The sequence below is a fragment of the Madurella fahalii genome (assembly GCF_045866475.1).
Source record: "Madurella fahalii IFM 68171 DNA, scaffold_6, whole genome shotgun sequence".
Lineage (NCBI taxonomy): Eukaryota > Fungi > Ascomycota > Sordariomycetes > Sordariales > Madurella > Madurella fahalii.
The window spans coordinates 3,735,692-3,749,200 of record NW_027263976.1 but is presented as its reverse complement, the minus strand read 5'-3'; the positions used below and the strand labels follow the sequence as shown (position 1 = coordinate 3,749,200).

General features: G+C 54.2%; 4 protein-coding genes across 4 annotated transcripts; all 4 read right to left on the bottom strand.

Moving 5' to 3' along the window:
* Window positions 1–819: 819 nt before the first annotated feature.
* Window positions 820–4,287, bottom strand: MFIFM68171_11128 (Beta transducin-like protein HET-D2Y; the record flags this gene model as incomplete). Its single annotated transcript, XM_071066547.1, has 3 exons — window positions 820–2,454; window positions 2,624–4,201; window positions 4,270–4,287. 3 exons carry the CDS (start codon window positions 4,285–4,287, stop codon window positions 820–822), a joined length of 3,231 nt encoding a protein of 1,076 aa, XP_070922648.1.
* Window positions 4,288–4,719: 432 nt separating this feature from the next.
* On the bottom strand, window positions 4,720–5,589 carry MFIFM68171_11127 (Heterokaryon incompatibility protein S; the record flags this gene model as incomplete). The annotated part of the gene is made up of 1 exon (XM_071066546.1): window positions 4,720–5,589. The coding sequence occupies one exon, from the start codon at window positions 5,587–5,589 to the stop codon at window positions 4,720–4,722; it is 870 nt and encodes a 289-aa protein (XP_070922647.1).
* Window positions 5,590–7,164: 1,575 nt separating this feature from the next.
* On the bottom strand, window positions 7,165–9,454 carry MFIFM68171_11126 (Aspartic peptidase domain-containing protein; the record flags this gene model as incomplete). Its single annotated transcript, XM_071066545.1, has 5 exons — window positions 7,165–7,895; window positions 8,039–8,804; window positions 8,878–8,936; window positions 9,002–9,302; window positions 9,359–9,454. 5 exons carry the CDS (start codon window positions 9,452–9,454, stop codon window positions 7,165–7,167), a joined length of 1,953 nt encoding a protein of 650 aa, XP_070922646.1.
* A 1,002-nt stretch (window positions 9,455–10,456) lies between these two features.
* MFIFM68171_11125 (Nonribosomal peptide synthetase 13) lies at window positions 10,457–13,504 on the bottom strand (the record flags this gene model as incomplete). The annotated part of the gene is made up of 1 exon (XM_071066544.1): window positions 10,457–13,504. The coding sequence occupies one exon, from the start codon at window positions 13,502–13,504 to the stop codon at window positions 10,457–10,459; it is 3,048 nt and encodes a 1,015-aa protein (XP_070922645.1).
* Window positions 13,505–13,509: the final 5 nt, after the last annotated feature.

Below are 13,509 nucleotides of genomic sequence, written 5' to 3'. Positions count from 1 at the left end.
GATAGCGTAATGGCCTAAATAGGTCATGGTAACGCCTTCCGGAATTGCTAGCTCCGGGCTATACGGCCCAGGTAATGACAACTAACCCCCTTCTCCTGCTCGGTACCTGGAAACATGACCTTACATCGCAAATTGGCATCGCTTCTCTCTAGCCCACTTGGCTATAATTACATATAATTTCGTTAGAGTGAATAACGCATCGTAATCCGCAACCGTATAAGCGCATCTTCGGCCTTCTGAACTCGCTCCTTTCCTCGGTTCTTGATACAGATTGAACGCGCGCTTGCCACACCTTGAACTCGCTTGCCGTGGTTGGCATCGTTCAGTTTCTTTTCGGCTAGTGTTGTGCCAAAAGTGTCCCCACGCAATACTAGTACCTCAATGCCGTAGTACGGGCAAGACAGCTCAAATATTAGGCTATTTCAGTTTAGGGCTGTTAAGGTACCTGTACATGAGAGAAACTGATATACTGCATGTTAACAACAACGAGCCAAAAACGGCCCACTGGGAAAGGCTTTACATGTGAGGATTTGAACACTCAACCCGGCCATAACTGTATTCGTGATATCTCTTGGAATGCCCACACATCTTTGATCAGTGGCAACTCTTTGAAAATAGTGGCGAAAGGTTCCCAGCTAGCCCGAAGATTACTAGCTGATAAATAGAAGCAATTAGAAAGTCAATGACGTAGCTCGAAAGTGCTAGAGTCTGATTCGCGCTATAAAATAAACCGTCCTCCCACACCCTTTCCTGTGGCACGCTACGAAGAAAAAATATAGGAGGAGAGAAAGAAGTTGAAATGGATATCCAGTGAATCCCTTAAAGAAAAGCGTCATTATAATCCTGCTGCGTAGCATGATTTTCCTTCGAGAACCGTACGATCAAGACGCAGCCCGATTCACATCCGATCGCCACAGCCGTCCCTGATATAGCCGACGACAACGGCCGATACTCCACAGGCAGCCATAGAATCTTTCGGCCATCATATGTAATCCACGCATCGTAGCGGTTCAGGCCATACCGTAAACGGCCTAAAGAGAGCTCTGTAGCGACCGGGCCGCACTCGAGTCTCTTTATCACGCCGCCTGTCGCTACATCCCAGAGTCGTACCGTCTTATCACTTGAAGTCGACATAAGTGCCCGACCGTCCGGTGAAAAGGCTATGTTCTGGGCCGCGACACCCTTGAGCGTCTGTATCGTACGGCCTGTCGTTGCATCCCAGAGCCGTACCGTCTTATCATCTGAAGCCGATGCAAGGATCCGGCCGTCTGGCGAGAAGGCTATACTTCTGACGAAGCTGCTATGGCCCTTGAGCGTCTGCATTGTACGGCATGTTGCTGCATCCCAGAGCCGTACCGTCCTATCACCTGAAGCCGATGCAAGGATCCGGCCGTCTGGCGAGAAGGCTATACTCATGACGAAGCTGCTATGGCCCTTGAGCGTCTGCATTGTACGGCCTGTTGCTGCATCCCAGAGCCGTACCGTCTCATCATTTGAAGCCGATGCAAGGATCCGGCCGTCTGGCGAGAAGGCTATACCCATGACCGAGTTGCTATGGCCCTTGAGCGTCTGCATTGTACGGCCTGTTGCTGCATCCCAGAGCCGTACCGTCTCATCACCTGAAGCCGATGCAAGGATCCGGCCGTCTGGCGAGAAGGCTATACTCATGACCGAGTTGCTATGGCCCTTGAGCGTCTGCATTGTACGGCCTGTTGCTGCATCCCAGAGCCGTACCGTCTTATCACCTGAAGCCGATGCAAGGATCCGGCCGTCTGGCGAGAAGGCTATACTTCTGACGAAGCTGCTATGGCCCTTGAGCGTCTGAATTGTACGGCCTGTTGCTGCATCCCAGAGCCGTACCGTCTCATCATCTGAAGCCGATGCAAGGATCCGGCCGTCTGGCGAGAAGGCTATACTTCTGACCCAGCTGCTATGGCCCTTGAGCGTCTGAATTGTACGGCCTGTTGCTGCATCCCAGAGCCGTACCGTCCTATCACCTGAAGCCGATGCAAGGATCCGGCCGTCTGGCGAGAAGGCTATACTCATGACCCAGTTGCTATGGCCCTTGAGCGTCTGCATTGTACGGCCTGTTGCTGCATCCCAGAGCCGTACCGTCTCATCATCTGAAGCCGATGCAAGGATCCGGCCGTCTGGCGAGAAGGCTATACTATTGACCGAGTTGCTATGGCCGGCGAGCGTCTGTAAACAAGGATCCCAGTGCTCCTTGACACCTGTAACACCCTTCAAAAATGGCGATCTTTCTTTCCAATACTGGCTCTTTACCTTGCTGTTCGTCGGAGAGAATAACAGCGCTGCAGCATAGGTCTGCAATGGTGCCTCTTCTATGATAGAGGCGTAGCTCACTGCGAAATTTACGGCATCCTTTAAGAAGTCGACAAGTTGAAGGTCCATATCAACAGTGGACCCGTTTGGTGCAGATGCATTGGGTGTCAACTTCCAATTAGTGAGCAGATACGTAGGATGCAGATACAGCATTGCACGACATACCATGAGTGAGCGAAGCCACCCTATGAAAGATGCCTTTTCAGATCTAACCCCCACGCTCGGTGTTGGCTGCATTTGGTTAGCAGGCAGTGTATAACCGTGCTGTTGTACAACGTACCTGAACCGCATACAGAAGCCTCCTGGCCGAAACTATCCCGTCTGGAAGCTTGCGCAAAAGACTCAGACTCTCAAGCCAATGGATAAAACGCGTCTTCAGGAACGCATAGATCTCGTCATTGTCAGGGAGCTCTTTCCCTTGATCAGGGTTCTGTCCGTGGGCATCAAGTAAATGATCGACCCAGTAGACGCAGGCGTACCTCACCGCGCTTAATGGGTCCGGATTGGGTGGCTGTGCTTCGTCGATTGGAAGTCCGGGATTCCGAAGCCCCCATATATCCCTTTTCAAGGTCCTAGACAGAGCCCGCAGTGAACGTAAGAACAGGTCACGATGGACAGCCTGGATACCGGAAGGAAAGACCCTAGGTAGCGCATTGGCAGTAAGGTAGTCTTTGGCGGATTGATGGATGAGATAGATCTGAGCGTCTCGAACTGTGATGAATGAACCGCACAGCTGAATCATCTTTTCCAGCTCAGGTATGTCAGAGACATCCGCTAAGACCTGTAATTCAGAGATGTAAAGCGGGCGATGCGCAAGAGTAACCATTGCAAGAATATGGCGACAGGATCCTGCGGCCTTCTCGACTTGAGTCATCATCCGATTATAGAGTGGTTCCAAACCGGCGGGGATTTTTTCTAGCAGCGGCAGCACGTCGCTGCTCAATACAAGCCCTTTAAGTTCCTGGATGACGAGTGCTACCCAGAGAAAGGTTCCTTGAGCTTTTTGTCGCATCTGCGCTCTGACCTGATGTTGCACGACCATTTCATTCTTAATCGACTGGAGCCGGGAGACCTCGTGATCGATATACAGTTCAATAGCGTGAGACACCTGCGCTGCATTGAGCTCAAGACTGAGCCTCATGCGTGAGCCATCGAGCGCGAACTGCTGCTCAATGTCGGGCCTATTTCGACTCGACACGATCCATTTAATGGGCCCAGATGTTTCCGATGCCGTCTCCCTGATGATCTCCAAAAGTGGTTGCAGGTTCTCCTCGCACTCATCAAGGGCGTCAACAACCAAATATTCCGCCGCAAGCTCGGAGTCTCGCAAGATGGCCTGAAAGATGTCGCGCAGGGCGTAGAAAGCGTTCTGGTCTTCGAATAACCGTTTCCCCGCATGCTCATACTTCTTCTTCAGGTGCGGCATAAGGCATCGCTGCTGGTCGACGAGCAGATAGATAAGGCCACGTAAGACGGCCGTGGCGTTGTCAAGGTTGGCATTAGTGCCTTGACAGAAGAAGTAGGGGATCTGGCTGGCATTGGTTGTCGACTCGAGCTCATTGATGATGCCGCAGAGCAGCATGGTCTTGCCCTTGCCAGCGTCGCCTTTGATCCATAGCAGTCGGCACTGTGGATCGTCACGCCATCGTCGGAAATCGGCGTTATCAAGAATCCATCGATACGAGTCTCTGAGCAGACCACCCTTCGTGTCCTCAATGCGTTTTTTATCGCCACGGGGGTCGGTCAATCGCAGATCGCGCAGGCAGCTCTCATCGGGCAAATTGTAATTATTCCCGATATGAACTTGCGAGCTACCTCCTGCTTCTATGTTGTTGACATGGACCGATGCTGGCTTTTCCTATTCCCGTAGTGTTCCAAATTAGCTTATGCGTGCAGTCCAAGCAGTCACTCTTGATTTTAACTCACGGACGAGGGGTCGTCCATCTCTAGAACCTCTGAAGAACGAGATAGCGGGCAGGTGGTAGTGGTGCGGTTTTGGATCGGCAGCGAAATGCCCGGGAGCAGGTCAATGGAGAGAATTTGGAATGGGACCTTTACGTGACGGATTGTTGGAGGGACGGCAAGAATGGTGCCCGAAACGTTGGGTTCCTATGGCGATTTTCAAGCCAGCTACCAAGAGAGGGGCTGCAGACTCTCGGTGGCTGCCGGACAACCAATCGCAACGGTTCGCGTGCTCTAGCATGGCTTCTTGAAAGAGTGTCAGCTCGAATTCCCGGTTATTGGGTTCTGTCCGCGCCGTTGGGGTTACGGCGCCAGGGTAAATTCAGGTCACTTGCATTCAGTGAATACTAAGGAGTTAGGAACTACGTTCGGATATTCTGCTACCCCGCAAGTCTAGAACTACTCTGCCCGCCGTTAACGATCCCAAAACCCCTTGCCCCCGTACGTATTTCCAATCTGGATCCCGGACTCGCCCTTCGCTACCACCGTCTCTACCGAGTTAATCGTCTGATCCTTGATGAAGATCTCACGGTGTACAGCTGCCTCGGTGAATACATTGCCGACGTAGACCCTTGCACTATCCTCCATCCTGACATCCTTGGCGGAGTTCCTTCCCGCGATCGCGTCGATCTTCTGTGCAGCCGCATTCGATAGAGCCGCGTCGATCCCCCCCGCCGCGTCCTTGAGGATCGCTAGGCTTATTTCGTCCTCTACCTCTTCGATCTCGATCCGGGCTAGCTTATTACAATCGTCCTCGATAGGGAAGGCCTTCTCTAGCTCGTCGACAAAGCCAGCGATTTGGTTGACGATTTTCTCTAGGTTCTTTCCGTCGTATAGTGCCCATGCCGTTTTCTTTATTAGGCTCGTTTCTTTCTGTCTCCGACAAGCAAGGTCTTTTAACCTCCTATGTAGCGCTCGCCCGACCGGCTTCATGTCCTTATCCTCGAGTGTCACCAGATCCTGCTGGTCCGCAACGAGCTCGTATCGCTTCGACGTTTTTCGGGCGGACTCGAAGAGGAGCACGATCTCCTCGATGATGGATTGCGCCAATTGAACCGACTTATCGGTTGGCGCGCTGGAGCGGAAACGCGGGTCGTCGTTGATCTTGACCGCCTCGCCCCATCGACCCAGGCGTGTCTTCGCAATGTCCAGTCTAAGCTGGCATCTCTCAAAGTCACGCCCAAAACGGCGACCCAGCTGGATGTACTCAAAACAGTCAACGCAGTTGTTGAAGAGGCCGGCAACGCCTAAGGCACCAGTAACGATCCCAAACGGTTCCGCCATAGCGTTGTTGACCGGTAGTAGTGGCTGTGGATGAAGAAGAGGGAAAGATGAAAGCTGGTGCCCCTCTCTGGCTAAGTGTACCTGATTGGGTTGGAGGTTGGGCGCCCGCAGTCAAGCTGGCAGAAGTCATGTGACTACAAGATATCAAATTAGGTATCATCTGAGAAGGTAAAGGTAGTAATGCGATTCGTGCGTTCCGCCCGCGGGCACTTACGCGCCCCGGACCACGGCCACTCCTCACCACCAACACCTAATATACCAACTTTCATTACCTTCAATACTCCACTTCCCTGCGTATTGGGTATCATACTCTCCAGCGGCATATTCTGGCGTATCGTAAACCCGGTAGTCACTGTCTGAACGAAACGACCATCCACCTCACGCTCGGACCTCGGAAGAGGTCCCGGTCGCAAAACCCTCGGACCGAGTGGTTATCCAGCGATAAACAGGAAAAACTAGAGTTAAGCATGACGGTATTAGAAGTATAATAACGGTCATACAGTAGAACACAAGGAGAGGATATATTTAGTGAGTTATAACCGCGAGGATTAACACAGAAGTAGAAGACATTACGCGACCTAGGCACAATCCCAGAATAAGCTTCTCAATCTGCCAGGCCATAAGTCGCTCATACTTGTGAGCGCGCCTCCGCGTCCACCAGGTTCTCATAGGGCTCCCATGCCTCGTCCCCGCTTTTCCACTGCACCGGAATTCCAGGCCGCTGCTGTCCAGCCTTCTGTCATAACAGATCTGTCGTACTTAAGGTGCAATTGCTGGACGGGAATCGCGCCGTCGCTTTTGCGCGACAAGATCTCCTCTAACCCCACTATTCCCCTCAGCAGGATAGTGCGAGCTTTCACCACGACCTCCAAGGGAATCACACAGAGGTATGTTATTTGGTGCTTTATTCTTCGCCCGGATTAAATTCTTAGCAAAAGGCCGATCCGACAAACTCTCTGGCTCGGTTTAGCTGCTTTCAGAGCATTAGGAACGCCTTTCTGCAGCTGTGTGCCTTCTTTAGCTTCCTGATCGAGCAAGTCAGGCTCTACCGGCAGATATCCGCCGGTCAGACCAAGCCATGCCTCATGGAAATCGCGAAGCTGCCGGCGCGCCCGATCACGTGAAATAGGAGGTAGCGGCGGTTGAGGAGATGCAGCTCCTCACAGTGAAGGCCGAGTATGAGAGAAGGTAGATAGCGAATCAGGTTCATCCGTTTTCCCCTTCAGCGTCTGATCAGCCAATCCACCCGCAACGCCTCCGCGGTCTAATTAGTAATTAACTGACTAAAAATCAAAATAGGAGACGGAACGGATCGATCGAGACCTGAGCAGGCACATCCAAGACATCGACAGGAATCTCCAGGAGATACCGGGGCTCGCTTCCCATCATAGGGCGGCGATCCAGCAGGGTGTGGAGATGGGCAGAAGTCGGACCGGAGGCGTGCCGAGGAACTGAATGATGGTGGTGTTGCCGGGGATCCGTTCAACGATACGGTACAATGCTGGAGAAGTAGAACATTTGAACAGAGTTCACATGAACTATTTTTATTAGACTCAGCTATTTAACCCCGCAAACTCACAGCCCCAGAGTTACCACCAGCACTGGCCCAACCATCAGCGCAGCCGCCGCCCAGTTCGCCACGCCCCTGCTTGCTCCGGCCTCAACAATGGAGGTTTTGGGCGCCGTTGTTGCAACCGCCGTAGTGTTTCCACTTCCACTCCCGCCGCTCACCGACAAGCCATGGGTAGGCCGGGCAGTACCCGGGGCCGTAGCCGGTGTCGTCAATCTCGACCCGGAGCCGCTACCCGTACCAGCACCCGCTCCAGATTGATCATCTGAGCCCGATTCAGATCCGCTACCAGAGCCCGATCCGGATCCGTTACTGGGATCCGATCCCAGCCATCTGCCCGAGCCCGAGCCCGAGCCAGCAGTACCGAACCCTTCGCTCCCCGCCCCAAACCCGCCATGCGATCCGGACCCATCGCCCTCCCTACCCGACCGCGCCCCCGTCGGCACCGGCGCGCCCTCAGTACATCCCGGCACAACCACAGGCGTAGGCCGCGGCTCGACCGGCGTGACGTTCACGGTCAGCGCCGGCCCGGTGGTACCCACGCCCCCGGGGATGATGTAGACGCCTGTGGTCTGGGTGCAGACGGATGTCGTGGCTGTGACGACCTCCGTAAGGACGGTGGTGAACTTCCTGCCGCCACTGCCGCTGGCGGGGCAGTCGGTGGACGGGACTGAGGGCGGGCAGGAAGTCAGGGTGACGATTTTATGCGTTGTATAGGTGAATGTGCGCGGGGGGGCTGCGGTGGTGGGGGTATGGGGGCCGAGGTAGAGGAGGGGGCGGTGACTGTGATGGAGTTGGTTGCGGTGGAGTTGGTGGACAAGGAAGGAGAGGTGGTGGCGGTTGCTTCGGTAACTGAGGTCGTCTCCGTGGTTAGCGTACTTGTTTCCGTAGTAGAGGTAGCCGAGTCCGTAGTAGAAGTGGTCGTCTCTGTGATCGAGCTCGCAGTGGAAGTCGGGGCGGAAGTCGACGAAGTGGCCCGGGGGGAGCATTCACCAGTGATTGAAGGGACAGCGTCAGGATCTTTGCCGATGGCTACGAGATTCGATCCGCACTCCTCAGATTGGGCGAGATAGATGCTCCGGTTGTCCCAATCGAAGACGACGTACGCAGCGCGAAGGAAGGTATCTCCAAGCACGGCAAAGCTGTCCTCGTAGGCTCCCAGCATACAGCCGTCCGAGTCAGGGACGTTCAAGACAAAGTCATGATAGGGAACATTTATAACCTTGCCGGCAAAGGTGAAGTCAACTGACCCACCTTGGCCAAGGTCAAAGCAGTCAACAGAGTACAGGTCAGGGTTGGGGATGTACTCTGCCGAGGGAAACGCTGCCATGAACTTGACGAAGATGGCGGTTGGCAAAGCACTCAGCGGGGATCCACTGTCAGGACGCACGACCTGGCCGTTTTCTCCGTCTTGCTTCTGGTAAACGTTGACGACCGTCCCATCAGCCTGATTGACGATAACTCCGTCGAGGTGCACCCAATATCCCGTCATGCCATCAGGAGACTCTCCAGCGGGGACAATAGGAAGCCGGACCAATTCACCAGCGTACTTCTTGGTGTCAATGCCACCAAAAATGACGGCTCCACTCGAGCTGCCCAAGCCCCTCAGATCCAAGCTGAAGGCCCTGCTGTGAATGATGCCTTGCTGAGCGAGAGAGTCGACAAATAACGGTAGCCGTTGTTCCAACCTCCCAAACTCGGAGCAAGGCTCAAGGTACCCACCACAGCCCCCGAGCTGCCGTATGCGACACCAAGATTTGCTGAGTGACCTTGGCGGCTGGAGATGGCGAGTGAATAAGTAGTCAGCCGCCTGCTAGGAACGACGAATTTTGATGGACTTACATCCAATACCAACATAGTCGGCTTCGTATTGAAAATCGACGTAACCGTCGTCGGCATTCCCACGGGCCCAAGATATATGACCTTGCTGGCCAAGGTCTATGAGCGTGCCTGACCTGGTAAACCGGGGCATGGTGCTGCAAAAGTTGGGAGCTGAGGACTTCGAGCAGACGGGGTTGGTCCAGAGTTCACTGGAGCCTGTATCGATTTTGACCGGAACGGGCTGGCCAGGCGTGCCAAAGAGCAAATCAATTGTGTACAGGGTACCAGAGCGTCTCCCGACAGATTCGGCCTCTTGCTGCCTCTTGCGTGCCTCCCAACGACGGGGCCGCCCCGCTGGGGGACGAGGGAGTAACGGACGAGGCCATCCAACTGAATCACGTCGTTGTCAAGCTTCCCGGCCCCAGCGAGCACAGCCGCCGGAAGGACGACCAGAGGCAAAAGTTTGGCCCGCATAGTGAAAGAAAAGGTAGCGAGTGACAAGGACAAAAAGTCCTAACAAAAGGAGTGACGATTTCGGTTGCCAAATCGGACAAGGTTTGTCTGTCGAGCCGTGCCAAATCCGCTCTATATGCATTACACAACAGAGACCTAACAGGGGAGGCCTGCCAAGCTTCCGGCTCTTCAGCCCGCTCTGGTTCTGTGTTGTGGATGGCCTAGACCGGTCGAGGGCATAAGGATCATTAGTGCGGCTTCAATAGTGTTGTCTGTCAAATTTCCCGGCCCACTTACACGGAGGCGGCTGGGGACTAATCGGCATCGGGGAGCTTCATCTCCGCTCCGGTCCGGTGGGTCAACCTCATGCACCCAGGCGCATCCCGGAAGACCACATATCGACTTAGGCCTCAACTGCCGTCCCTGTAGGTTTCCTAAGACATGCCTTGTACGGACCGTCAGCGCTTGCTCAGCAGGTACTGCATAACGCTGCTTCAAGATGTTGGCACCGTGCCATTGCTCGTTTGTGTCTTACAATCTCCCCGGGGGGATGAAAAACCCTCTGATCCCCCTTGGCAATCTGCCATCAACATGTTCATAAATAATTACTTACCGAGATCTGCTCATCTCACCGAAATGAAGTAGCCGGTAGCCCATAGTTTGCGACTTCCAAGTCTTTCTCATGGTTAGCTGAGCATTATTTAGCGCGCGTAATCCATTACTGTGGATAGATAGGGCTTATCTTGGACAAAAGCTGGTGCAATAAGCGACGGAGCACTTATCTAAGGATACTCTCTCCCTAGGTTCCGAGTTCTCCTAATGTTGTGTCATATCATGCCTCCTCCTTCACCATCGCTGCCCGGCAAATCCTGGAGGGAAATACTCATGTATTTAACTTTCTAAACCACAATGGCGCGGCCGACCGGCCGTGCTCAGGTACATGTAGGCACCACTTCAGCGCTCATGATGACGGCCTAGCAAAAGCAAATAACCCAACTCGATCCCGTATAGCAGGACGGGGTTTCAACGACGCAGATTCTTAACCAACTCCCTCACCGCTGCCCTATCCAATTTTCCCGACGCCGTTCTCAGCAGCGGCTGTCCCACGACATGCCACATAGTAGGCACCATATCTATCGCCAGCCTAGACCTCGCATAAGCTTTGGTATGCTCGAGACGCCCCTCGTCATCCACTCCGCTTTCCGCTCCGGCGCGTTGATGGCTCTCAACGGAAGCCAAGCTCACCACCGCAACTATCTGAGTCCGCCCCGCAGCAATCTTTGTCAGAACAACCACCTCCCCTACCTCCTCACAACCCAACAGAACACGCCCAACTTCGTCTAGCTGGACGATCCTCCCTGTGGTGGCGAGCTTGATGCGGTTCTCTTGCCTGCCGATAAGGGAGATGCTGCCGTCCGGGTTGTACTTGGCTAGGTCACGGGTGCGGAACCATCTCGTTGCATGGCCGGTAGCGGGCGCCCAAGGAGGTGGCTGGGGAAGAAATGCGGCTGCGGCTGGACCTGGTCTCTTGGGACTGTCGTCGAGGTACCCACGAGTGGGCGATCCAATACTTTGGATAACGATCTCTCCCACGCTTCCGATGGAAGCCAGTTCGAGCTGGGGAGTTTGGGGGTTAACGATCCAGATTGGGCTGGCCGCGAGGGATGTGCCGATGTTAGAAGGCTCAGTCTCGGGAGTCAACTTTACAACAGTGTTGAAGGTGGCGGTCTCCGTTGTGCCATAGCTGTTGAAGAAGCGGGTGTTCGCTCCCGGCGCTTCAACCCATGATTTGAAGGTTTGAGGGTCGATAGGTTCACTGGTGCAGACAATTGATCGCAAGGTGGGCACGTTACTTGGTGATATACGGCGGAGGGCAGTGGGGGATAACATCGCCCAGTTGACCTCAGCCGCGTTGATAAACTCGCAGGTTGACCGAGCTAACTGGCTGCGCGGCTGCGGCTGCGGCGGTATACAAATGCAGCCGCCAGACAAGAACGCGCCAAAGATCTCGTATATGCTAATACCAGACTCGTAGCCAGCGAAATGGAGCATCTTCATCCCTGGATCCGGCCAGCCAAGTCTTTGAGCGAGTGAACTCAAGGTAGACACGAGGGATTGGTGCTCGAGTGTGACGCTCTTTGTGCTTCCCGTGCTAGTACCACTGGTAGGGATAATGTAGGCCAACTCATGAGACAATTCAAGGCCATGTGGAAGTGGGACATCAGTATCTGCTTCCGGCAACCTAGCAATGGACTCGGCGCTGACGGTAAAGACCTGGGGCGCAAGGCCAACTGAGCCGTCATTTGTTGTTGGCGAGGCCAACAGCACAACCGGACTCTTCTTGGCTGTAGTCAGAGACGAAATGATGGCTTTTCTGACCGACACCGAATCACCAGAGTTGAGCGGTGTGCAAACGCCGCCGGCTTTGAAGATGGCAAGTACAGCGACTATGGCAAAGAGCGATTTCTCCATGACGAACAGCACTGGGCTCCCAGGAATGACGCCTCTTCTTCGTAACTCATGAGCGAGGCGGTTCGATGTTTGATCTAACTCCCTATAGCTGATCATGCTGGCATCCGCCACTCGCACGGCCGCAGATTCAGGAGACGCTCGGGCTTGAGTGACGAAAACCTCGTGTAGGGATCTAGTCTCTCCCGTTGCCAGCGTGTTGTTCCAAGCGAGAACTTCAGCACGGTCATGAGAGTTCAGCAGAGGCAGTTTGTCCAATTTTGTTTGTGGCGGTGCGTCCATCAGGACATGCAGCGTGTGTTTAAACTGGTTCAGAACCCTCCGCAGCTGGGTCTCTTCGATCACGGACGGGTCGTACCGTGCTTCGACCAGAATTCCGGGTTCCGGGAGATCGAGGATCTTGCACCGCAGCATCAGCGCAACGTATCCTTTTGCCCGCCAGACCATCCGATCCATCCGGATGATGGATGACTCCTTCTCATCCTTCGCGGTTGGCAGAGCTGAAGGCAGAATAGGAATAACATTAAGCAGCGTCTGGAACCCAGAAGCAATCCGCGCTGGCTCGCTGACTTTGGCGATATTCCGTAACCCGTACTGCAATGCAGGATGGGCTTGAAGTTGTCGTATTGACGTCGCTCTGTCCCTGACGAACTGTTCCACCATCAAGGTGCTGCGTTGCCCGAGATTTATTTGCACGGGGACCTCTGCATGTGCCGGCCCCAAAAAGGTCGTATCCAAGCCACCGCCCCCTTTTGTGGTGGCAGTTGATGAACGGCCAGATAGCACAAATCCGTAAGCAATGCTGTCGCTGTCGGCGTAGGTTGCGGCAGTCAACGCCCAAGCTGCCTCGACAAACGAGGGGACATGAGTGGCTGGGATCTTGTCGCTGCCAACGCGCTCTTTTAGGGATATTTCCTGGGTGACCATTTGGTCTGGATAAGGCGTGTGTCCCGGCTGTTTGAGAGGAGGGAAAATGGCTGGGATGCGTTTGCCAAGTCTCGAAGCCCAGAAAGATGTCGCGGTCGCTTCATCGATGCTCGTACAATGCTTCACAAAATCTTTGAACGGGGGTCGTTTCTGCGGCGGATCGGGATGGCTGATGTAGCCCAGAATCAAGTCTTCCCGTAGGAGCGTGGTCGTGGACCAGTAATCCATGATAGCATGGTGCATCGAGATAACAAAGTTTCTGTCGACAAATGCTGTACGCAAGAGAGCGTCTCCGTAACCCAGCCGGCGCGCCTGGTCTTCGCGAAGGTACCGATCCAGGTCCACTCCGGAGAAGCGCTCGGTAATATGCTCCTCATTGGTGACAACCTGTAGACTCCCGAGATCCAGGCAATGGACAATACGGGTGCGCAAGACCGGGTTCATGGCGACGACTTGTCCAAGAACCTGGCACCAACGGTCAAGGTCGATTTCCGGCCCGAAAGATAAGACGATTTGGAAACGCTCATACCGCGCGTCACTCATCTGGTCAAGCTGCTGGTGGACGCATGCGTAGATATCTTCAATCTGACTGATATGGACATTGCATGCCTTGGCCAGTTCGGATAGGGTTGCCTCGTCGATGTCGGCTCGGGACATAATGGTCGGTCGCGCCATTCTTC